The 26,193-nt window shown below is 39.5% G+C and overlaps 2 protein-coding genes across 3 annotated transcripts in view; both read left to right on the forward strand.

The window, feature by feature from the left end:
• The first annotated feature begins 5,073 nt into the window (after window positions 1–5,073).
• il1rl1 (interleukin 1 receptor-like 1) lies at window positions 5,074–22,485 on the forward strand. Of its 2 annotated transcripts, XM_034203597.1 has the most exons (13): window positions 5,074–5,162; window positions 5,483–5,554; window positions 7,183–7,246; window positions 7,953–8,187; window positions 8,272–8,440; window positions 9,255–9,405; window positions 10,096–10,164; window positions 14,333–14,450; window positions 14,694–14,842; window positions 15,812–15,949; window positions 17,203–17,367; window positions 18,838–18,977; window positions 21,532–22,485. In XM_034203597.1, the coding sequence occupies exons 3-13, from the start codon at window positions 7,186–7,188 to the stop codon at window positions 21,778–21,780; spliced, it is 1,644 nt and encodes a 547-aa protein (XP_034059488.1). In that variant the 5' UTR covers window positions 5,074–5,162; window positions 5,483–5,554; window positions 7,183–7,185; the 3' UTR covers window positions 21,781–22,485. The 2 variants fall into 2 exon arrangements, with proteins under 2 accessions (XP_034059488.1, XP_034059487.1); XM_034203596.1 differs by lacking the exon at window positions 5,074–5,162 and having other exon boundaries at window positions 5,346–5,554.
• Window positions 22,486–25,089: 2,604 nt separating this feature from the next.
• Window positions 25,090–26,193, forward strand: part of LOC117538087 (probable ribonuclease ZC3H12C) — a 26,941-nt gene continuing 25,837 nt past the window's right edge. Inside the window, exon 1 of the mRNA XM_034203617.1 lies at window positions 25,090–25,146. The gene's annotated coding sequence lies outside the window, so the exon portion shown is untranslated. The remainder of the gene's footprint in view (window positions 25,147–26,193) is intronic.

Genomic DNA, 26,193 nt, shown 5'->3' on the forward strand with positions numbered 1-26,193 from the left:
GATCCTTACACTTCTGGCCAATCCCATCTAAGCTAGGAAACATCAGGAAATAATGAAGTTGAGGACGTTTTTGAAGTGATTTTGCCTGTCTTTCCGACACCAGCAAAACTAATCGAGGTGTTGTTGTTGTGCAGGGACTCGGGTCTTCACCGTTTGGTTACAAAATGAAAAACGGCAGCATGTGGCAACCAGAAGCAGGAAACAGGTGCTAAAACAAAAACAGTTTAACCAAGGTATTACAAAAACTGTGCATAACAATATGTAACGTTATGGTGTGATTTCAATGTATTTCCTTTCTCTTATGAGGACTGTATTAAGCGCTGTGGAAACCTTGTATCTCCGGGTCTTGTTCTCGAGTTAGGGGACAATGGAGAGTGAGATGGATCGAAACCTTGGCATTTTTCAAGGATCCTGATACACACAAGGCCATTTCTGCTATCATGCTATGTACAAATCCCTTGATGTTTAGCTAGTATTTTGCTCACCAACAACCAACATACTGCACCCGTCTCTACAAAACAACAAATGTTCTCTAAAAAACCTCTTCATACCCAAGTGAGGGAAGAGAAAGGCCCTTTTAGACTGAAGTAACCCTTCAATAATGTTTCATTTTTGAATCATAGTTTGTCTAATAAGGGTATCATTGTTTATGCGTTTCATAACCTTACATATATAGTTCAACCAGTAGAACATGTATAAGTGAGTGTGTGCTCTTACATTCTTGGTGAGTGACAGGATCTCCCTTATCAACAAATTCAAAGAATCTTGCAATGATATTTCCTGTTCTGCTTTCCAGAGAAACATGTTCTTATCTTCGTCGACTTATCTCACTTTCTCTCAAACATGCTGTACTTGCATTTTTTTTCAACCTCGTTCTCTATACAGCCTTATATACCCGAGAATAACCCAATAATATTGTTTTTATTTGTAATATTTGACAAGTCTATGACACATTTAGTTTGTTGTCAACTTTTCTAAACGTTGACTTGTAAATATAATAATGTTCTTTTATATAAGGCTGGACAGTTTGCTATCTGAGACATAAGTTAACTTTTTAACTTATAGGACATAAAAGGATTTTAGCTTCTGATCATTGACCGAACACACCTGCAGCATGACGCCCATCGAAACACTCGCACCCATTGTGTTATATTTGAGTTTGTGCACCAATTCATTGACAGTTAGCGCATCGAAACACATCTTAGCTCTTCCCCCAATCACAGGCCACTATAAGCCACATCAACAACTCCTCGCTGAGTCTGTTAGGGTAAAAAAGAAATCTGATTACGAGTGTGTATCCTTCATACATTTGATCAGGGCTGAGAGGTTGACAGATGGAAACAAAAAACGATTTTATTTATAGGAAATCCTGCCTTTCATTCAGCACATTCAGGCTATATACCAACAATGAAACACATGAGCACATAATACAGTTTAAAAAAGCAGAAATAAAATCTGAGCTGACAGAAAATGCTCCGTTTTAGTTTAACACACACAGATAAGCTCACACACACACACTATTTTAGGAACGTATAGGTTCACCTGCTGAATTAAACACAGAACAAATGAAGCAAAGAAAGTGAAAACCATAAAGAAAAACAGTTTTGCCAAAAGCTTTTTAAGGAATTGGAAACCAGGTTGAGGGAAAACCATCGAACCAAACGAGTGTAAATAAGGTCCGTCGAATAACAAGCTTAGTTCTCCCGAACCAAATAACTCTAATGCTCTGAATGCCATTCATTTCATTTCAAACCTTTATTTACCCAGGTGTATCCCATTGAGATCATTGATCTCTTTTTCAAGGGAGACCTGCTCAAGTAGGTTCCACATGAAACATAAAAACATAAACAGAACAACAAAAAGGACATCTTACAGCAGGGGTGCCCAACCAGTCGATCGCGATCGACCGGTCGATCGTGAGGAGATTCCCAGTCGATCGCGAGATGTGTCTAAAAATAGAACAACAATATTCTGTTTTATCGTTAATGTCATGTAACATAATCTTCCCGTGCCAGAATAATGTACTTGAACGCATCAAAGCTTTGTGATTGGCCGGCTAGACCCCATGTGTCGGGGCGTGGCTGGTCGGCAGTGGGCACTAGTTAGCTGACGTTGTCCGTGTCAACAGGAGTGACAGTCCGCAGTCCGCACACACACAAGACCGCAATTATGGCAGAAGCAAAAAAGCCCAAAATATATAATTTTCACTCCGAGTGGGAGGATGATTATTTGTGTATCTATTCCAATTCAAAGTCCATCTGTCTCATCTGCAATGCGAGCGTGGCTTTATCGAAGAAGGGTCATTTAGGAGCGGCATTTCAAAACAGTGCACAAACGCTACGAGACGGAATTCCCTCCTAATTCTGCCCTACGCTCCCAAAAGGGGAGGGGCCTGAAAGGACAGCTAAATGCACGGCAGTCCATTTTCACCAGGCCCAACAACAAGAGCAAGGCTGCTACCAGAGCATCTTATCGTGTCAGTCACGTTCTTGCCAAACACATGACGTCTTTCAAAGACGGCGAAGTTGTGAAATAAGCATTCCTCGAGGCTGCCGACGCGCTTTTGGGGGATAGATGAGAGTAACACCTACGTCACTTCCGGGCAAAAATTACGGCCCCGCCCACTTTTGGGGGAAAACAACGCTGTCATTTGAATGGCGGTCAATACAAATTCTGAAGTTTTTGCCAATCCGATCAAATTTTTTTGAAAACCGTCGATTTTTGGATCTTCAAAGAGCCCGATTACGATGGCCAGACAGGCAAACAATTACATTCGATCATTGGTAATCGACAATCGGTCTTGATATATGGTTAAATTAAAATCAGTAGGCGAGGCTGTAATTTCTCCAGCTGTTACTCTCATGAGCGAGGCGGAACATAATAGTTGTATCATGCCAACAAGCTGCTGTGTCGTTTATTGCACATCAAACATTAAAAATAATCCAGAGTTCAGTGTTTCTGTACTTCCTCAAAGAAGAAAGGACAGTAAAAGAAGAGCTCTGTGGCTTCAGGCTCAATCGCCATTCAAATGACAGCGTTGTTTCCCCCAAAAGTGGGCGGGGCCGTAAAGTGACGTAGATGTTACTCTCATCTATGAAAATCGATAGCCTACTGCTATATTTAACCATATATTGAGCCCGATCGTCGATTTCTAATGGCTTAATGCAATTGTTTGCCTGTCTGGCCATTGGAATCGGGCTCTTTGATGATCCAAAAATCTCCGGTTTTCTTGAATTTCTGATCGGATTGGCAAAAACTTCAGAATTTGTATTGACCGCCGTTCAACTGACAGCGTTGTTTTCCCCCAAAAGTGGGCGGAGCCGTTATTTTTGCCCGGAAGTGACGCATTTGTTACTCTCATCTATAGTAAAAATAACAGTAGAATTTCAACAGGTTTTTGATATAATAAAAAACTAAAGTTAGATACCGTTATTAATCAGCTGTAAGTTTTAGTTTGTTTGAACTTATTAATTATAATTATTGTACAAAATGGTATAAGAATGCAAACTTAAATTGATTATAGTCTATCATCAATTCAGGTTAAGAAGCTAGTGTTGCTTGCATCCTATTTTAAAGGCATTTATTTTTATAATCTACTAAAATGCAACAAAAAAAGGGTTTGATTCTGTTAATTTTGTCTTTTTTATTGCACGTTGGCAGCAGATTCCTGTGTAGCTTCAGATCTGAGTTGTCTTATTAGTAAACCTAATTTATACTTTTGTAGCAACACTATTTTTATATAATGGCAAAGAAAGGGTTCCTGTGTCATATGTGGCAGCACTGTTCAATGTTTCTTGAAAACATTACCCACTGTAGTGACGTGTGAATAAACTCCAACTCTGTATCAACAACTCTGTTGTGTAACTTCAGTTAAATATTTGTATGTGTGTAGATTAGAAAGAGGTAAGATAAAGGATCTGCAGTATTTTATGGAGTATTAATCGTACAAAGGTCAGTTTTATACAAGTAGAAGTGTGTATTTACCTGGTAGTAGGCTGTCAGTAATGGCTACGTCTCTCTATTTGGACTGGTAGATCTCAGCAGACTGGCAACTTTAAAAGTTGCTCTCGGTTCAAAAAAGGTTGGGCACCCCTGTTTTACAGCATCATTACAGGGATTACAATTTAAAATAATTATCCACATAAACAGGTACCAACAGCTTCCGATTGAGTAGCATCCAACCGAGCTTTAAAAACATTTAGTGGCACCAGATTGTTCAGTTTCCATTTCAATTGCAGACTATTCCAAGACAGAGGAGCTGCGCATCTAAAAGCCATCTTCCCTAAGACAGTCCTAGCAGTTGGCACATTTAATAAAACCACAGCATGCGATTACAGTACAGTACAGTGCCATATACTGTAACAGTGCAGCCTTTAAGTGCTTATGCACTAATGTCGCCCACAATTTGGACTACCTATGTTGCAAATGTATTATCTTTTCAATTTACACACGGCATCTATTGCACGTCTGTCCGTCCTGGGAGAGGGATCCCTCCTCTGTTGCTCTCCCTGAGGTTTCTCCCATTTTTCCCTTTAAACTGTGGGTTTTCTCCGGAAGTGTTTCCTTGTACGATGTGAGGGTCTAAGGATAGAGGGTGTCGTATTGTCATACTGATATTTTGTACAAACTGTAAAGTCCACTGAGACAAATGTAACATTTGTGATATTGGGCTATATAAATAAACATTGATTGATTGACAACCTGATCCGTCTGAACAGAAAATGAGCATCACTGTGAGGAAGCACTTCCCATTTCAGATCTCTTTATCCTTACAGTCGATTTAGTTAGTTCAGTGGAGACACTCATTGCCTTCATTTCACTGAGCGGGAATCAGTTTCTGTGGTTTGTTTGAGTTGTAAAGCATTAGTTCATTATGGGGAGATTCCACAGGACGCTGCTGTGTGTTGATTTTGGTGAGTGGCAGTATATGACATAATAACTTTTACTGGCATCTCATGAGGTCAGCTGAAACCTAGCTGGAAAGGTTTATCCCTATCTATGAAGCGTCACTCCTCAACAGCAGGCATGAACCACCCGCATCGCAGTGTCCATGCTTAAAAGATTATGGAGTCAGTTACAGGATATGAGACCCACCAATATGTTATCTCGTTCATGTTTTCTCTTCTTTCTGAGGTGTGGTTTGTTGGGTCCGTTACCAATTGGTAAGGGATATTTAGAGGTCATTGTGTGTGTGTGTGTGTGTGTGTGTTGTGTGTGTGTGTGTGTGTGTGTGTGTGTGTGTGTGTTGTGGGTGTGTGTGTGTGTGTGTGGTGTGTGTGTGTGTGTGTGTGTGTGTGTGTGTGTGTGGTGTGTGTGTGTGTGTGTGAGAAAGAAAGAAAGAAAGAAGAAAAAGGAAAATGGGAGGAGAGAGGGAGGAGGAATGGACACTGTGTAATTTATCATTATTTTATTATGTCAACGCCTCTCTTTCTGTGTTGCTTTTTCTTGCTCTCATGGTGTTACTCACTCACACTTCTCACAGAGGCGACATAAAACCAAGTAGAGGAGAAGAGTCTCACTGGATCCACTCAAGTTTTCTCACACACGCTATGAGGTAAGCAAACGGTTTCATTTGTTCTTCTTCATGTCTTTTTGAAAAGGCGTTCAACTGTAGAAGCATGATAACTGGACGCTGCTTCTCCGTGTTTAGTTCTGACTCTGGGGACAGAAAGCTGACCAGTATTTAGAGAGAATACTGCCAGTTCACTCGGAGGTACTAAAAGCTCAAGACAAAAGAGAACCTTATTGTTGTAATGTATTTCATTACAATTCATTCGTGACTTTTGCAATTCGTCAACACATTTTGGCATTAAAGAAAAATATTCCATATTATTCATAACTGCCTGTTGCAAAGAAAATAACACACTTGTTTTACATTTATCATTTATTTTAAATCCATTAATTCAGAGTTTTTAAAAGTGTCTCAGCTGTGGCACAGAGAGCAAATGTTTACCGGGGCTTCATCTATAAATAACCACACTTGTTTCGTAATCACAGTTTTTATTTGTGTTGTGTTAATGTTACGCGGAGATTATTGCACGTTCCTGAAACAGCAGCCATGCAAAGAAATTGAAGACATCAATAAAGACAGACTGTATGTTTGATTATTTAGTTATCTATTAGTGTGTTATAGATTATCTATTTTAATAGTATCCTTGTAGCATTGTGTACTTTAAAGACGACATATTCGACTCCTTTCCAGGTTCATTTTTATATTTTGTGTCTCTGTGACGTGTCTCCATGCTTTAATGTTCAACAAGCTCTTTATTTCTCTCATACTGTCTGTGCTGCAGCACCTCTTTTCACCCTCTGTCTGAAACCAGAGCCCAGTCTGCTCTGATTGGTTAGCTGGCCGGCTCTGTTGTGATTGGTCAACCAGCTTAGAGATGTCCCGCCCCTTAGCCTATCACGTACAATGTGTTGGAGCGCTAGCCAATAGAAGCTTGCGTTTTACATAGTGATGTCACTAAGGAGTTCAATGGATGGGTTTAGAGGGAACTTAACCCTTTGCAGACCACTTACATTCACAAAAAACTACAGCAGTGGTTCCCTTGGGGGGCGCCAAAGATCGCAGGGGGGGCGCCAGGCCTCAGATGATTTGAGGCCAAATATCATATTTAGACTTTTTTTTTTTTTTTTTTTTTTTTTTTGTACATATAATTGTAAAGCAATACATGATTGTCACTAAAAGCCTTGTCTCTTCATTACAATAAAATATAAAAAATAATTGATTAATTAATTTGAATAAAAATTCAAGTTAGGCATAAAAAGACAGAAATGTATAATTCTTTCTTTAATAGAAATGTTTCTTCTGCTCATAAAGTGTCCAAACCAGGCTTTTCTGGATAAGCGCATGTTTAAAACATAGTCATTGTCCCATGCCGGTTTCAGTTGGATTATTTGTCACAGTTGCTCCGATCAGATCGGTCTCCTCCATTTTGTAGATTATTTACGACTTTTGAATCCACATAAACACATCGGCAAAATCAGGTAGTTAAGAAGTCCTAGTGTATCCGGCACTATGCAAAGAAAGATCATACAGATAAACTATACCAGGGAATTTAATAAAGGCAATGTCAACATCCGGCTGCAAGACTCATTTCAAAAGGTTCATGATGGTATCGGTGTGTGTGGGTGGTGCAGAAGCATGTGGTTTAACTCTTACTTCACTCCGTCTCTCAGAACATGGACACTTCCCGACTTCTCCTCCTCGTTTACATGGTGATAACCACATCTGAATGTTCAGGTAGGGTAATATTATGATCTGTTTACTCAGCTCCAACCATGTTATCGACCTGATAACTGGATAGTTAATACACTCCTAGAGGATGTGGCGGAAGTATAAAGCATAAATCAATATGATACATTAAACACGTTAAACCCTCATTATCAGAGATTTTGAAGGATTTGTTTTGGATTTGACTTGACTGCACTGGCTGGATTGAACAGTATACTATAAATAACAATTAAGTAAAGCTGTGTATACACATATATACACATGTTGTTGTGCTAGTGCAAGTCCAAAGCAGGTACATACTGTGGTGATGCACAGCCGTGTTGTAGTTTGTTTATAGCCCAGCATTAGCTTTTTACTTCTGCCGATTACTTTTAAGCTTCAAAAATAACAAAGTGGCACCAGAACCTGTTAAGCATCATAACATTGTGTTGGCCAAGGAGCTTTTTTTGTGCATTATTCCAAAATCCATTGGGAAAATCCCATTGCTTTTTGTCGAGGCCTACAAAAACGCATCCTTACTGCACTCTATTTGTTGTAAATATAGAATAAAGCTAGCATTTCGTATTTTATAAACTATTTCATTAATTTGTCCTTCACTCTAATCAACACTCCAATAATGAAAAGCCGGTCTACCTGTACATTTACACGACCAAGAAAGATTAATACCATCATCTTCATAAAGCTCATCTCTTCCATCTTTTCTCCACATTTTCAGAGACAGCAGAGCCCGGATGTGACCTTGACACAATCCCTTACAACGTTCATGAAGGGGAGGCGTTTAAGTGTGTGCATGACAATCTCGACCCTAACGTGCCTGATGAAGAGATCACATGGTTCAATAATAACCAGACTGAGATCACTGCTGACGAAAATGAGACCGTGCATTACCACGGTGGATCTCTCTTTTTCTTAAACCTTCTCCCCGAGGACTCTGGATTGTACAGCGCCCGGTGAGGATACTAAAATTGAGTCTTGATCGACCTTTTCTGTAAACATGTTCCCTGGTTTTGAATCAATCTATTTCTTCCCCTTAGGCATAACACATCAGCAGGGAAGTGTAGAAACTACAAAATAAGAATTAACGTCCACAAGAAATTCGTCTACCAACCTATCGTTAACTCTGACATTGACAAAAAGGTCACATGCCCAAATCATGTCCGCCGCACATGTGCCACATTGATAGGAGAACTCACCTGGAACAAGGTACCTGCATTAAGTGAGAACTGTGTGTGAATAGAAAGTATACGTTTACAGGTTATAAAAGAGAAATATGCACTGTTGACCCAAATGTTAAGAAAGATTAACCAGTTTTTCGGTTTTTAGGTAATTTAGGTTCACTTAAAGGTGGGGTAGGTAATTTTGGAGAAACCAGCTCGAGTGCGCTAGAATTTGAAAATACACAACCGGAAAAAATCTGCCACTTCCTTCAGACAATTTTGTATGTATTTATTGTCAAAGCATTTAATGTATTCATTGCTATCGGGATGTTAAGAGCATTCCATGGAAAAAACAAGTGTTTCTGAAATAAATTACATACCCCACCTTTAACAGATTAAGTAAACCTAAATTTAAAAAACAATCTAATCAAACATTTTGATTAGACTCAACAATTTTGTGGATTACTAAGCACTAATTATAAGTAAAGATGTACCTGTGCTGAGTTATATTATTTATTTGTGTGTGCATGCATCTGTATGTAATCAAATATTGAAGCTTTGAAAACACTTCTTATTTTCCTCAATTGGTAATCACTAAATGGGGATTTATTTTCCCCCAATAAAAACATTTTATTAATTTTCCTATTCTTGCATTACGATTATGTTCAGTGCAACATATACTGACATGTAAACAAAAGAATATTGCAAAAAAGATTAAATCCTATTTCTGTTTTTCATTTTTTGAACGGGATTATTACATAATAACAGGGTTTATTAGGGTCTATCTTCTGTCCTTTTTAAATACCTTTCCTATGGCATGCTTAATTGTTCTCCTCCTTTCGTTTGTGCCCCGGCTTCAGGACAACAAGACCCTTCATGGTCAAAATGAAAAAACTCTTTGGGTTGCAAATGCTAATAAAACGGACGAGGGAATCTACACCTGCGTTTGCACCTGGACACACAACGGCAAGAAGTACAACACTTCAGGACATAGGAGTCTAACAGTTCAAGGTGAGACAGTATTTTAAGGTAAATTGGATAAAAAGTTCACAAATAAAAGTGAAGTAAATTTAGCATGTTGGGAGCTGGTATTATTCTTTATTTAAGAAGTCAAAAGATAACGATATAACCAGTGGTGAGAGAAGTATTCAGATGCTTTAGTAAAAAACATTATTGTCAAAATACTTCACTACGAGTAAAAGTCCTGCATTCTAAATCTTACTTAAATACAAAAGTACTACAAAATGTAATGAAAGTATAACAAAAAGAAGTTATCATTGACAAATTCCCTATATGTGTGTGTATAATTATATTTATATACATTTTGTAGATAATATTGTTGCATCACTTAGCATTTTAATGTTGAAGACAAACACAGTTATGACTTACTTTGTGTAAAATATTTAAGTAATTAAACTCTTTCATGACTTAAAGAGTTTAATTTTAGAGATGCATTTTGTTAAGAGTAGCTATTAGATACATGTAGTGGAGTAAAATCACAGTGCTCCCTTTTAAATGTAGTGGAAAAGAAGTATAAAGTAGCATAAAAGGGTAATTGTACCTCAGTATATTTGAATATACTTGAGTAAATGTACTTAGCTACTTCCCAGGATATGACATTGAAATGTGAAAGTTATCAAGTGTCCTGTAGAGCCTCGTAAAGGAGCTCTGATCACTAAGTTTGTTTTTGATTGTCTGCAGGAGACAAGGTGTCCTACCGTAAATTAGAGATCATCTCACCGACCAACGAGGAGCAGCTTGCTGATGAAGGTATGAACAGCTGATAACTCCACAGTGCTTAGCTTCATAACCCTGAAAATACAACAACTCCTTTATTGAAAAAATGATACCTATGTGTTAACGACTATTGCATTAATACTGCTTTTCAGTGAATAATCTGTTGCTTGTTAGAATCGTGCTGTTGACGGGGCAGCAGCTAAATGTATTTTGAATACCTAAAAGAAACAATAGAATGTAATGTTATTTTATATAAAGATTATTTTTACAGCTTTACCTCGCTGTCAGACCTCTCTCTCCAGCAGGGAACCAGAGCCATGACCTGTGGTCTCATCAAAGCACTGACCTGTTTTAATTGTTCTTAAAGGTCTCCTATTATACTCTTTTTCATCAATATATTATAGGTCTCAGATATATACAAAACATGTCTCTGAAGTCTTTGAAACACCAAACAGATCATTGCTGCATTACCCATAATCCTCTCTGTTCAGCCCTGTTTCCAAAGTGCTGATTCTCTGTCTGTTACTTTAGATGAGAATAAGGAGCCCCTTCCCACGCCCCTCTGAGAGAGATTTGGTTACAAAGAACACAATGGTGCTCTAGGTACAGCGCTTCTCAAAGTGTGGTCCGCGGACCACTGGTGGGCCGTGAGCGCCCCCTAGTGGTCCGTGAGTATATTGGTAACATTTCACATTTGAAATAAATAAATAAATTTAAATTTTCCGCACTCTCGCGGGAATATCTCCGCAATGGAGCGAGCTTAAGTTTCACTTTCGATTGCATGATATAGCCCAGATAAACACCTTCATCACACATGTGGCCACTTGTTTGTACCATTTTCAGGCGATTTGTAAACAACTATGTGTTTTTGGATATTTGTGGAGTTAGGTGGTCCGCGAGTGTTTTGTTATTGGTTAAGTGGTCCTTGGTATGACAAAGTTTGAGAAACACTGCTCTAGGAGGAGATTCAGGTGATAAGGGGGGGGGGGGGGGGGGGGGGGGGTTACCTTGGTGATTATGGCTAATGGTTACATACAGTGCTTGAATTGGAATAAAAAAGGTGCCAGTACTCTAAATCAGCAACTGTTTCAAGTCCATTTTATGTATACAGCCGAAAAACAAGAATTTGGCTCAAAGGTCTTTACAATCTGTACAAAATACGACTCCCTATATCCTTATCCTCATATATTTGATTCAGTAATTAAAAAGAAACACAACAAAACTTTAACAGACAAGGAAAACATTTTTTTTAAAAACAGAATATTTACTGTAAATCCTTGTCCAGTGTGTATTCCCAAATATTGTATCTCTTCACATATCCGACATCTCAGCTTTTTGTCTTTAACAACGAGCCATTCATAGGTCTTGCACCTGGTCCCTTGTCCAGCAGTCAGGGCAGTTGCGCCAGCAGCAGCTAACGTTAGCGGGAGAGAAGGCTCTGTGGGAGCTAGTGCTACTGAATTTGGAGCAGGAGGCTCGACCAGAGAAGTCAGACAACATTTCTAACACAGCATTTTCTGTATTTGCAGTTGCATCAGTATTAACTGGAGTTTCTTTCGGCTGCTTGTCCGGCGACAACCGCTTTCTTTTCGCACTATTAAGCCACGCTAACATTTTCGAAATGGTAGCTAACGTTAAGTATTTTCTGCTTTCCTTCTCTCCCGTGCCTGCTCTGGTCTATCGCAGTCTACAGAGCCACCTACTGGGTGGGAGTTGCAACTAAGCATAAACACAACACATAAGCGCAGCGTACCTAGATGTGTCATGAGGTGCCAGTACACAGTAAGAAGTAACGGTACGCAGATGGGTAAAAATCAGAAGTCCCGGTACTGCGTACCAATTCAAGCACGGTTACACAAGCCAAAAAATCGTTATGACATCATAAAGTGGCCAAAATCTGATCAGCTCATTTTCAGACAGGTTTTTATAGAAATGGATCAGGACAAAAAGAGAGAGAATCTTTGTTCCTGAAACTTTCAGAGTCTCTTTCCACAGAGGGGACACATGTTGATGTAGAAGAGACATGAAGAAGAGGGGACACATGTTGATGTAGAAGAGACATGAAGAAGAGGGGACACATGTTGATGTAGAAGAGACATGGAGAAGAGGGGACACATGTTGATGTAGAAGAGACATGAAGAAGAGGGGACACATGTTGATGTAGAAGAGACATGAAGAAGAGGGGACACATGTTGATGTAGAAGAGACATGAAGAAGAAGACGGGACACATGTTGATGTAGAAGAGACATGAAGAAGAGGGACACATGTTGATGTAGAAGAGACATGAAGAAGAGGAGGACACATGTTGATGTAGAAGAGACATGAAGAAGAGGGGACACATGTTGATGTAGAAGAGACATGAAGAAGAGGGGACACATGTTGATGTAGAAGAGACATGAAGAAGAGGAGGACACATGTTGATGTAGAAGAGACATGAAGAAGAGGGGACACATGTTGATGTAGAAGAGACATGAAGAATAGGGGACACATGTTGATGTAGAAGAGACATGGAAGAAGAGGGGACACATGTTGATGTAGAAGAGAACATGAAGAAGATGGGGACACATGTTTGATGTAGAAGAGACATGAAGAAGAGGGGACACATGTTGATGTAGAAGAGACATGAAGAAGAGGGGACACATGTTGATGTAGAAGAGACATGAAGAAGAGGGGACACATGTTTGATGTAGAAGAGACATGAAGAAGAGGGGACACATGTTGATGTAGAAGAGACATGAAGAAGAGGGACACATGTTGATGTAGAAGAGACATGAAGAAGAGGGGACACATGTTGATGTAGAAGAGACATGAAGAAGAGGGGACACATGTTGATGTAGAAGAGACCGAGGAATGAGAAGAAGAGGGGGACACATGTTGATGTAGAAGAGACATGAAGAAGAGGGGACACATGTTGATATAGATAGAAGAGACATGAAGAAGAGGGGGACACATGTTGATGTAGAAGAGACATGAAGAAGAGGGGGACACATGTTGATGTAGAAGAGACATGAAGAAGAGGGGACACATATTGATGTAGAAGAGACATGAAGAAGAGGAGGACACATATTGATGTAGAAGAGACATGAAGAAGAGGAGACACATGTTGATGTAGAAGAGACATGAAGAAGAGGGGACACATGTTGATGTAGAAGAGACATGAAGAAGAGGGGACACATGTTGATGTAGAAGGAGATATGAAGAAGAGGGGACACATGTTGATGTAGAAGAGACATGAAGAAGAGGGGACACATGTTGATGTAGAAGAGACATGAAGAAGAGGGGACACATGTTGATGTAGAAGAGACATGGAGAAGAGGGGACACATGTTGATGTAGAAGAGACATGAAGACGAGGGGACACATGTTGATATAGATAGAAGAGACATGAAGAAGAGGGGACACATGTTGATGTAGAAGAGACATGAAGAAGAGGGGACACATGTTGATGTAGAAGAGACATGAAGAAGAGGGGACACATATTGATGTAGAAGAGACATGAAGAAGAGGAGACACATATTGATGTAGAAGAGACATGAAGAAGAGGAGACACATGTTGATGTAGAAGAGACATGAAGAAGAGGGGACACATGTTGATGTAGAAGAGACATGAAGAAGAGGGGACACATGTTGATGTAGAAGAGACATGAAGAAGAGGGGACACATGTTGATGTAGAAGAGACATGGAGAAGAGGGGACACATGTTGATGTAGAAGAGACATGAAGAAGAGGGGACACATGTTGATATAGATAGAAGAGACATGAAGAAGAGGGGACACATGTTGATGTAGAAGAGACATGAAGAAGAGGGGACACATGTTGATGTAGAAGAGACATGAAGAAGAGGGGACACATGTTGATGTAGAAGAGACATGAAGAAGAGGGGACACATGTTGATGTAGAAGAGACATGAAGAAGAGGGGACACATATTGATGTAGAAGAGACATGAAGAAGAGGAGACACATGTTGATGTAGAAGAGACATGAAGAAGAGGGGACACATATTGATGTAGAAGAGACATGAAGAAGAGGAGACACATGTTGATGTAGAAGAGACATGAAGAAGAGGGGACACATGTTGATGTAGAAGAGACATGAACAAGTGGATTTTGAATAATAGGTGACCTTTCAAGAAAGTGCCTAGATGTTTGTATATATTCATAACTCCTCTTTAACCTCTGATATAAAAACCTCTCTCGAACAGGTGTTGGGATCAAGCTATACTGCAAAGTTTACTGCGGGATCAACATGAAGCGTGACTGCAATGCTTCCTGGGAAGCTAACGGAGTCTCTGTGGACAGGATTGAAGGATACAGTCAAGTGTAAGTCTGGCCTCAACAAACCACTCTACTCTCTGTAATCGAAGACGATGATGATGATGATGATGATGATGATGATGATGATGATGATGATGATGATGATGATGATGATGATGATGATGATGATGATGATGATGATGATGATGATGATGATGATGATGATGATGATGATGATGATGATGATGATGATGATGATGATGATGATGATGATATTTGTGTAATTTTCTTTTATGTGTTCTCTGTTAGTGTCATCAAGGAGCCTTCAATTAATACCATCTTCACTGCAGTCCTGACCATCGAAAAAGTGTCTGCTAAGGATTTTGCGGCTGAATTTAAATGTCTAGGCATCGGCTCCTACGAAAAATTGCATGCTAACTTAATCCTGAAGAGGAGAGGTCAGTAACAGGATATCATGTACGCAGTGGTGTAAAGTAACTTAGTACATTACTCAAGTACTGTATGTCACGATCTGTCTATGTTTGATTTTGTCCTGTCTAGATCTGTCTTTGTTTTCCTGTTTTAGTTGGAAAAGTGTTCACCCCTCGTCTTGTGTGTTGCTTCCTGTCTCTGTGTTCCCTCCTGCCTGATTACCCGATTGTGTTCACCTTGTGCCCCTATGTTTTCTCCCTCCTCCTCACCTGTGTCTTGTTTGTTTGATTACATTACATTACATGTTACTTGTTAGAAGCTTTTATCCAAAGCGACTTACATACTCAATACTGTGGACAATCCCTACAGGAGAAATTTGGGGTGAAGTGTCTCAGGGACACAACGACATGCTGACTGCAGTGGGACTCGAGCTTGCTGTCCTCTGATTCGAAGATCAGCGCATTAACCCACTGCGCCACTAGTCTCCCCACAGGATTAGTCCTGTGTTCATTTAGGTTCTGCTTTTTCTGTTAGTCTTTGTGAGATTCTTGACGTTGTTGGAAGGGTTTATGTTCTGAGGAGTCTCGTCTTTTTTTAAAATTGGGACAGCCTTCTTTCGGCGGAAGTGACGTATGCGGTCGGGTCTACAAATGCAGCCTCCGAAGGGTGCAGCCCCTGAATTGAGACACGGCCAAAGTCATTCAAACTAGCTGCACCTTTACCAGCTTTGATAACACTTTAATGATCAATAATTATACAACATATAATACATATTATTCTGAAATTGACCAATCTGCACAATCACTACTTTGAGTAACATTTTGACTGCAGGACTTTTATTTGTAACAGAGTATTACTACTCTCTGGTACTTCTACTTTTACTTAAGTACAAGATCTGAGTATTCTCCCACCTCTAATTCTCCCCAATTCATGTGTCTTCATCAGGTTTTTGGCTAATACTTGTTAATTGAGATGTTGTCTTTTGTGTTTTCCAGAGTCTATAATCCCCCTGGTCACTAGTGGAGTGTGTGTGTTGTCGCTGTGTGTGTTTGCCGCCGTGCTGATCAAGTGCTTCGCTATCGACCTCGCTCTCTTTTTCAGACCATTCCTCCCAAAAAGCAGTTACAAGAAAGGTAAGGAAGATATATATTTTTAATTCATGAAGGATTGAGAAATTAAAGAATAATAGGCTAGTTTAATTATCCTATCCAAACTATAAATGTTTGTTTTCTCCTTAATTTTGGATAAATCAGTTTAAAACCCCTATCATTTTTTACAGTTCTGCTTGTTTACAGATTTAACCAACAATGTACAATGTGTTAATAGGTTAGCTTCAGACGTTAGCTGCTAGCACCGGCTTTAAGTCTTTATGCTAAGCTAATCGCCTGCTAATGGAGGGCAATTTTATAAATCATAGTCTGATAAAAGGGCCTAAGAAGTAGCATTGCAAAGTCTGATAACGTGTCTTAACCCAAGACTAATCTTTACTTGAGGCTAGCAGCTCGAGGCTACATAAACACCGCTAATCTCCAACCAAACTCTCACTGGTGGAGTTGCATTGTGGGTAATGTAAATGTTATTTAGTGTCAAAAAGGGACTGGAAGGTACACCATGAAATAGAAATATAATGATGTGGGTGTAAAGTAAACAAAATGTCGGTCATATATTTGTTGAACATGCAAGGTGTTGTTTTGAGATGTTCGTGTGGTACTTTCATACGTGTTCAGATTTTGTTAACGTGACAGTGTAATGAGAAACATATTTTGAGTCTGCGTAGATCCACAAAAAACGGTGTCCAGAGAAGCATAATAACTCCAGCCACACTTGGAGAATACTTTTGGGAATGTTGCTCATTGAGTTTCTTGAAAAAAGGAGTCTGATGATAAAAATCAATGCTGGCTTCTTGCAGCCCACTTCTTATCCCTTTGATTGATCCTTTCTCTCACCCCTGTGATTTCAGTTGTGTCCGGTTGTTCGTACAGAGCGAGTGGAAATAAAATAACTTGACAGGCTTCATAAGCACAAACAGAATTGTGATTTATCGTAGCCTGGGTAACAATGAGTCAGAGAGATATTGTTTCTGGAAGAATCAGACAATGAGACAACCTTTCCTTGTATATGTTGGCCACCAGTTAACCGAAAACAGATGGGAGATTTAATGAGACAGTTTAGCTATTGTTGCCCAGAGTAGGATAAATGACTGCAGTGGTGTATTTTTCCAGGGAAACTCTTTGTGCCAAATGTAAATGTAGGTTTGCCTCATTAAGTAAAAGGCACTGTGTGGAGACAAGGCTGCATAATGTTCTCATAACAAGGACAAAACTGGCAGACTAAGATCAGAACAATCCTGAGAGAAAGCTTCAGTGAATGTGTTTGTATTTCCCAGATTCGAGGGTGTACGATGCCTACGTTGTGTACCAAACGCAGAGCATGGACAAGGTCACTGAAGACTCCCTCTCTCAGTTCATCACAAAGACTTTGCCCTCCGTCCTCGAGGGAAAGTGCGGGTATCGACTGTTCATCCACGGGAGGGACGACATACCCGGGGAAGGTCTGAATGTTTTTCAACACATGTCTTTACTTTGAGCACAAATACAGATAAAACCACATGTTCTGTCACAGGGATAAGGAAATCAGGACACAACAAGTGTGGAGGCAGCGTAAATTAAAGCTTGTACCAAAAAACACAAAACTAATGGAGCAGGAATGGTTAAACAAATGGAAAGTAGCAAACATGCGAAGGACAAACAGGATGAGACGACTGGAAACTTGGGAAGCTGAACCAGGGGAAGACTGATGGCAGGAAACATCAACAGATTGGCCAAAAACACTTAGACAGAGTGTTACGTCCCGGCTCGTGGAAAGTAACAAGTAACCAGTTGAAATTGGTAAATTGGAAGTTGTTTAATGCAAGCGTGCACTAAAATTGGCAACAAACAGCCACAATCAAAACAACAGGAACTAGACTCTTTAAATAAGAGCTTTCACAAGGTAATACCTACCCTAAACAAAAACTAACAAACACATAAACAAAAGAGAACCTCACTTCTAAAGTGGACAAAGGAATAGGGCTAACAAAAATAGGCAATAACAAAACACAGCCTGTGTACAAGTTAACCACCGTTAACGTTGTACTAAAAGACAAACATATTCATAGACATAAGCACACATACACACAACCTAGTTAACCACTGTTAACTGAACTAACACAGAATGTACGGAGCGAGTGCCGAGAGACGTCGGACACAGATTCAGATCTCTGTCGATTAACTGAGGTGCACACATTATTGTAGTCTTCCCCAGGAGGTGTGTGCGGGGATTGGAGAGTCGGGCCGGCATGCTCCAATCCAGATCTTCGGTCACGCCTACCGGGGGAGGGACAGGAAGCTGGCATCCAATGGCGTCTGGGCAACGGCACAGCTCATATACATATATAACACACAGCTGCAAACACTTACAGAAAGGTTAATGGGCAGAATGAAGGCGGCGGCCGTAACACAGACAGGCTTATACAGAGACAGGACTCAGAGAAAAGACACGGCTGGAGGTCAAACACAAGGGCAGCAAATGAACCCAATGATACAATCACACAGGCAGGAAAACAGAGAAGACAGGAAGTAAAACAAGACAAGACACAAAGAGAAAACACATTTACATTACATTACATGTTAGACGCTTTTATCCAAAGCGACTTACATACTCAATACTGTGGACAATCCCCACAGGAGCGATTTGGGGGGAAGTGTCACAACGACATGCTGACTGCAGTGGGGTTTGAACCTGTGCTCTGCTGATCCGAACACCAACGCACTAGTCCACTGCGTCACACGCCTCAGTTGGGATACCTTTGTTATCATGTTACTCTGATATTGGAAGAGTACATTCAGTGTTTTCCCAACATCCATGATTCCCATAGCAACACGATCATGAGAGTTTGTGGCACGCAGGGATGTTTGACCTTGACCCATTTTCCAAACACAACATAAACCTGTGTGTCCGTATCATTTTGTGTGACCTGCAGACCGCCTGGAGCTGGTGGAGGACCGCATGCAGCAGAGCAGGAGGCTGATGGTCCTCCTCACCCCGGGGTCAGGACCAGAGAGCAAGGAGGAGACTCTCACCCCGCCTCGAGACTCACTGATAGGAGGATTTGACTGTCAGGTAAGAGTCTTACTTTTTTCAAAGATTCAAAGGTTTTATTGTCATGTTCAATTCTTCTGACCTGAGCTCCTCCAACAATGCAACATATATAATAAAATACAAAAATACAAAAATAATGAAGTTCTCTTAACATTTATTACATAATATAGATAAATACTAATGTGGGCATTCTAGCAGATTGGGTGAGTTTTTATCCGCCCATGTTCAAATACAATTAAAATAAGGGTAAGTAAGTTTGAGAAACCGGCTCGAGATACACTTTTTGTTATATTCCATGGAATGCTCTTAACATCCCGATAGCAATGAATATCTGAAGTGCTTTGACAAAAAATACATAAAATAACCAGTCATCTGTGGAAGCCGTGGCGCTGTAAAAAGCACGACCAATCATCTGAGCCGGCCCGGCGAAAGTAACTGGATGGCCTACCTGCCTGCAGGCCCGGTTCCAGAACAAAATGACTCAGGGTGCATCTGAGATTAGAGAGGGTGCAGTGGTAAAGTGCTATTTTTGGTAGCGGGGAGTGGACCTAACACCCTCTAGGGGCCTCACCTCCGCTAGGAGGGTCCGAGGGCATGCTCCCCCAGGAAGATTTTATTTTACATATTGAAGTTAAAAGCATCAACCTGGTGCACTTTGAGAGCAACATTAAGAGATCTATGGATCTATGTGCTCTTTGCTTGATTCATGCCTTCCCAGTCCCTTATCACGTAGCCTATAAGAGCATGGCGCCAGTTGTAGTAGCCAGTTGTGGTGAAGGCATCTGACTTACTTGAACCGAAATGACTACATGCTTAGCAGAAAATGGCATCTTTTTCACATGAATATTCCAGCCAATCTCTGTTTTGAAACCATGAGCTGCTAAATGAGCGCCTTACCCCACTGTTCAGGCGAGTTGGGTACTTTTTTAAATATACCTGGGCAGGCTCTGTTTTGCCGAGGTCCTCTGGCACTTGCGGGCCGCTGAGGGGTGGCGGCGTTTGGGGCAACGAAGACGGCTGCGGCTGCTCCGCCTCTGTGGGAGAGGCGGGCAAAGCCGGCGAGTCGGGCGTTAGTGTCCACGACAGTGGCCGCGGGTAACGTAATGTCCCCATGATCTGAAATGTTATTACCTGCAGTAGATGCAGTGTTACTGCTGGCGATAAGGGCTGGTTGTTTTAACCATTTTCTGATGTCCATCATTGACTGCTGTGTAAGCACTTTGCAGATGACGAACATGCAGCGGCACAGGTCACGCACACCTGACATAATAACGTTACTTACCGTTTAAATTGACCAAATAAATGCAGCAGACAATGTTATTTAACCACAATTACAATTTATTTTATTTCAACTAAATTCTTATTATTATTATTATTATTATTATTATTATTATTATTATTATTACTACTATTATTATTATTATTATTATTATATATGTAATATCTTTCACTTTTTTTTTCACTTTTCATTTTTTTACTTTTCATTTTTCAAATGAGGGTGCATAACGACTCAACTGAGGGTGCAATGCACCCTTATGCACCCCCGTAGAACCGGGCCTGCCTGTCAGCCTTCCATCTGGGCACAAACTTATCTCGTGCCCTCATTGGTCATGTGCGCGTTCGTGTGTGTTGGAGGAGGGGCTCTGTGAGGAAGTGGCAGATTTGTTCCGGCTGTGTATTTTCAAATTCTAGTGCACTCGAGCTGGTTTCTCCAACATTACCTACCCCACCTTTAAGGCTTAAAAAACTTTCATAGTAAATATCATTGAGTAAAATATTTGTTTTAATAATAACAATAAATATAATAATGGCAATAATAATGAATAACAACAATTATAATCATAATAATAAACATTTTAAACATAGGTACTCAAAGAAACCTTACAAATACATATTACAAATGTATAAATCAATTGCAAAATCAGTAAGCAGAAGAGGTGAGTTTTGATTTATGTTTTAAATTAGGACAGATTGTTGAAGTCACGTCCAGTGTGTTCTCTAAAGCAGGGGTGTTCAAACTATGGCCCGCGGCCCATTTTGAATCGGCCCCCAGCTAATTCCAAAAGTATAATGTAATACGGCCCACAAATGAAACTTGTGCTTGTCATATATCGTACTTCTGAAATATATTACACAGTAGTACCCATGTGTTAATAAGACCACTTTTCAAATAAATTCAGTCAATTAAAGTTGGAAACATTTTCAAACAAATCTTAGTTGATAAAAAAAGCCCAATAACTTATTTACATAACAAGCTTTAAATATACCCTTAATATTTTCTCTTTTTATAAGCAATCTGAAGCTTCTGTTTTAAGGGATGAGCTGCTAACACAATAAATGAAACCCTCTGGAGAGCTGTGATGTACGCTGTTGTGTTTCTTACAGCATTTTCAAGTATCAAGCATAATTTACCTACATTTGATTGATTTTGCTAACTTATAACTTAACTTATGAGGCAGTATATCTCACCTCTAGTGAGCGGCCCCTGCCCTTCCTATATTTTTCTGTACTTAGCCCTCACCGAAAAAATGTGGACACCCCTGCTCTAAAGGGTTAAATATTCTTCATTTTGCAGGTGGGCCTCCATCATGCGCTCCTTCAGAGGGAGATGAGTGTGATCCTGATCCAGCTGGGGGCCACGGGGCCTCAGGGATACTCTCACCTCCCCGCTGGCCTGCAGCACCTGATCCAGAATAGCGCCCCCATCAGGTGGCCCGAGGGGTCGCGAGGAGCCGCCGCCTCGAACTCACGCTTCTGGAAGAGAGTTCGATACCTGATGCCTGCCATACCGGCCAGAAAACATCCTCCGTCTGCCATCATCTGAGACCAGAGGAGTAGCTTTGGATCTTCATGTAATGATAGATATGCATGAGCTCCTAAAAGAGACCAAACCAGTCCAATCCTGTTTGTAAAAAAACTTTTCAGAAAGAAATGTGTTATTTTCACGAGTACTTTAACACAGGAAAATAATTTGAATTGTATTTGTTTTGGTCAACAGCATACAGTACAGTTATTCTATCAGAGCATGTATCAAAAGTAGGTAAACGCATCTTCGCTTTATAGAAAAATAGGTAGAGTAACAATGTAAATACTTGAAAAAGCAACTTCACATAATTTCTGTGACTGTTTGTGTGTTTTTTATTTTAAATGTATTTATTGTATTTTGTGCATCCCCTTTTATTTCTACTGTAGTTACTGTATTTTTATGAAAAGAAAGCAACTGTGTTTGTATACAGAACAGGTTGTTCTTTAAAAATGTATGATTAGAACGTGGCAGGCTCCTCCGGTGTTGTTGAGAGCACATTGAGATGCTTTGGCAACAGAAACAAAAAGTATATATACAGAGTATATACTATTAATATGAGTAGCTGTTTTAGTTTTTTATTAGTTTTTTTCTTCTGTTTGTTGGCTTATTCCTATAAAAGAATGTCTCTATTAATTTAGAAGATGCTCATTGTTTCTTGTATAATGTCCATTGTTATGGATAAGTGTAATAAAGAAAGTGTTTTCCTTTGTGTTGGAGAAATAACATTATATTATTGAAGTTATACAGAACAAGAGGAAACCATGTATTTTGCTTACAACATTTTAGGTACCACTTTACAATAAGACTGACCTTATAAAGGGTTTACAAATAGTTTGTAATTCATTTATTAATTAGGTTGTGAACACTTTATAAATCCTTAATAAGCTTTTATAAGACATGAGATAACCAGGGCAACTGTGACCGGTTGCTTGCCAAATAGTGAGCCCACATGTATCTGTACTGCTAAGTCTTATATTGGCTACCTAGCTTACTTTGTCTCCTTCATCAGCCAGCATCCTTGGTATCTGTTGTTCACTGAGTTGATTCTCGCTAAGTAGCCAATATAAGGCTTAGTCATCTTGCCAAATAGTGAGCCCACATGTATCTGTTATTGCTAAGCCTTATTAGAAATGGTAGTAACTCATTAATAAATGGTGATTTGTTTCACACTTTACAATAAGGCTCCCTTTTGGCGACTATAAATTACATTACATTTAGCTGACGCTTTTATCCAAAGCGACTTACAATAAGTACATTCGACCAGGAAGACACAACCTTGAAGAAAACAGAATCATATAAGTACATCAGGTTTCATAGAGCCAAACATTTCAAGTGCTACTCAACTGGCTTTAGATAAGCCAGTCCTTTATTAGTATATAAGTGCTTTGTTAATAATTATATCGCTCGAAGTGGAGTCGAAAGAGATGAGTTTTCAGTCTGCGCCGGAAGATGTGCGCTATCTGCTGTCCTGATGTCAATGGGGAGCTCATTCCACCATCTTGGAGCCAGGACAGCAAACCCACGTGTTTTTGCTGATGGGAACTTGGGTCCCCCTCGCAGCGAGGGTGCAGCGAGCCGTTTGGCTGATGCAGAGCGTAGTGCACGCGCTGGGGTGTACGGTTTAACCTTGTCCTGGATGTACGAAGGGCCAGATCCATTCGCAGCATGGTAAGCAAGTACCAGTGTCTTGAAGTGGATTCTAGCAGTTACCGGAAGCCAGTGAAGGGAGCGGAGGAGCGGAGTGGTGTGGGAGAATTTAGGAAGGTTGAAGACCAGACGAGCTGTATAAATGTTAGTAACTCGTAAATAAATGGTCATAAGAGGTGCCAAGAAACATCAAGATGGGGGGGGGGGGGGGGGGGGGGGAATCAACTCAGTGAGCAACAGATACCAAGGATGCTGGCTGATGAAGAAGACGAAGTAAGCTAAGTAGCCAATATAAGACTTAGTCATCTTGCCAAATAGTGAGCCTGTGTTGATGTATGCAAACTATGTTAGAACTGGTTTATAAATGGTTCTTAATGATTAATAAAGTGTTTACAACCTAATTTCTAACCTAATTATGAACCCTTTATGAATCCTTTATAAGGGTAGTGTTATTGTAAAGTGGTACCACATTTCCTCTCTTGTATAATTCATGTTTGTGGACATGGACCTTCTGTTAATCTACTGATGTTGTTGTTGCAGCAGTTTTCCAGAAGATGGAGACACATCTCTGTTTTTCTTTTAGTGCGTTGCGATATGTTTGACCTGTTTCAGAAGATAATGATTTCCCCTGTGATCACCTTGTCTTGTCTTTCACCAGTTACACCTGCGTTAATACTCCATATGTGGGAAGGAATATTAAATGTACTACTTGAAGTATTCAGAGAGCCTGGTTGGTTGTCTTTACTGTACATTATATTACCAAGATATCACTAAAGCCACTTTATCTTAAGGGTAGCACAGCACAATCTAACATGTCCTTGTTACTTTTGCAATGAGAAGATGTGTCCATGAGGATTTTACTCCAAATGATTTTGGAAGAATTTCCCTCCCTATTGAAAAAGTGTTAATAAAATAATAATAATAGTTTTTGTTATAATTATTATAAGTTTTCAAAATCAAATTATTCCGATATCATTTGGAGTAGAATTCTATATAATAATAATAATAATAATAATAATAATAATAATAATGATGATACTTATAATAATAATAATAATAATAATAATAATAGTAATAGTTATTTAATAGGCTGCTAAATTATCCTTGTTATTATTATTAATGTTGGACAGTTTAAAGCGGAATATAATTTAGTTGACAAAAAAGGAGCAAAAACCTTTTGTCTATGAAACAAACCAAAAAGTGCAAAAGGGTAAAAGTCGCCATTATAATATGGCCTGGATCAAATCACTACAATATGACACATGTATGGTCACAAGGCTCCTTATTGTAGCAGCAACAGTATGTATATATATTATTAGTAAACTGTAATTTGGCCCTTAAATAGTGTTTTATCTGTCAGATAGTTTACAGATTTGTATCTCCACGCTCATGTATTATATTTTCAGTTTAGTTCCGTTTTAACTTCTCTTTTGGGATGTTTATATTCTTTAATTGTTTGTTTAAAAAACAATGTATGTCTCATGAGTGCCATACTTTGTTTCACATTCCCAATTTGGGATTACTAAAGTATATATTATTTTATAATGTATGCACGTGGGCTGATGCTGGTGGTTGCCGCTAGGTGGTGACAGTGAGCACACAGAGACATTCTGTGTCTACAGAAGATGTCGAAACACACTGTTTATACAGCAGGAGGTTATATTTCCACTTTCTGCGGGACCGTTCCTTATTCAGTGATGGAGGATTCACACAGGACGCATTGGATGCTACGTTAAAGTAAGTGTGACCTCCTGTCATTCCTCTTTTTTACCTCGATATGAAAGATAGTAGGTGAAAACGTCTATTTAACGTCAGTAAACGACACAAAATGCTTCTTTGTTATTGAACAAAAAGCCTTCTAGCATGCTAAATGAAATCAATAAATACATGTTTACTAAAATGGCGTCGTAATGGCTAGTCCAAAGTAAATGATTAGCTGCAAAACAGTAGATTAAAATACATACATACATACATTACGGCAGGTAATGGCAAACCTGGTTGTTTTCAGGTTTGCCGTTACCTGCCGTAAAGTCCTTATAAACTCTGTGTAGTGTGTATACTGTTTACCAGTGGTGGAAGTACATTTACCAAGTACTGTACTTAAGTAACGTTTTGATGTACTTGTACTTTACTTGAGTAGTTCCATGTTATGCTGCTTTATTATTTTACTTTGCAAGTTCATATAATTAACACAAATTGTAAATCAACTAATATATTACTCTTTAGTAGCTGCAAAATGAACATATTGTACACATTCATGGATAACTAATTATAAGCCATTGATATAATATATATTCTGAAATTGTTCTTTCTGCATAATGAGTACTACTAGTTTTGGTACTTTAAGCTTATTTGTAAGATTGTAACATTTTGAATGCAGGACTTTTACTTGTAGGAGAGTATTTTTACACTGTGCTTGTATCCACTTTTACTTAAGTAAATTATCTACTTCTTCCAACTATGCACCCAAACTGTCTTTAGTGTTTCTGTTTGCATTATACTCACTCAAATTCTGAAGAAAATGTAGTTCATTCAGGCAGCTCTTAGGCTGCTGAACATGTACAGTTTGCTCTTCTCAAACAAACACACCCTTACACACACCCTCTCTCTCTATCCTTGATCTTATATGCAAAGTAGATGTCTTGACAGATGAAACAAAGAAGACCTTTAGCAGCTGACAGCCTATTTTCATGATGTCAAGGTGATTTTGTGCAGTAACTCAACACAGATTACAGAAACACAAAAAGCCGACGCTCAGGTTTGACAGAAGTGATAGAGGAGAGT

The sequence above is a fragment of the Gymnodraco acuticeps genome, unplaced genomic scaffold (genome assembly GCF_902827175.1).
Source record: "Gymnodraco acuticeps unplaced genomic scaffold, fGymAcu1.1, whole genome shotgun sequence".
NCBI classification, from domain to species: Eukaryota; Metazoa; Chordata; class Actinopteri; order Perciformes; family Bathydraconidae; genus Gymnodraco; species Gymnodraco acuticeps.

Bases quoted from the DNA above. Each gene is read 5' to 3' on its own strand.
- il1rl1 (XM_034203597.1), top strand. From the start codon at position 7,186: ATGGACACTTCCCGACTTCTCCTCCTCGTTTACATGGTGATAACCACA. The intron at 14,843-15,811 runs GTCAGTAACAGG...TGTGTTTTCCAG, and splicing joins CTTAATCCTGAAGAGGAGAG to AGTCTATAATCCCCCTGGTC. The intron at 18,978-21,531 runs GTAAGAGTCTTA...TTCATTTTGCAG, and splicing joins TAGGAGGATTTGACTGTCAG to GTGGGCCTCCATCATGCGCT.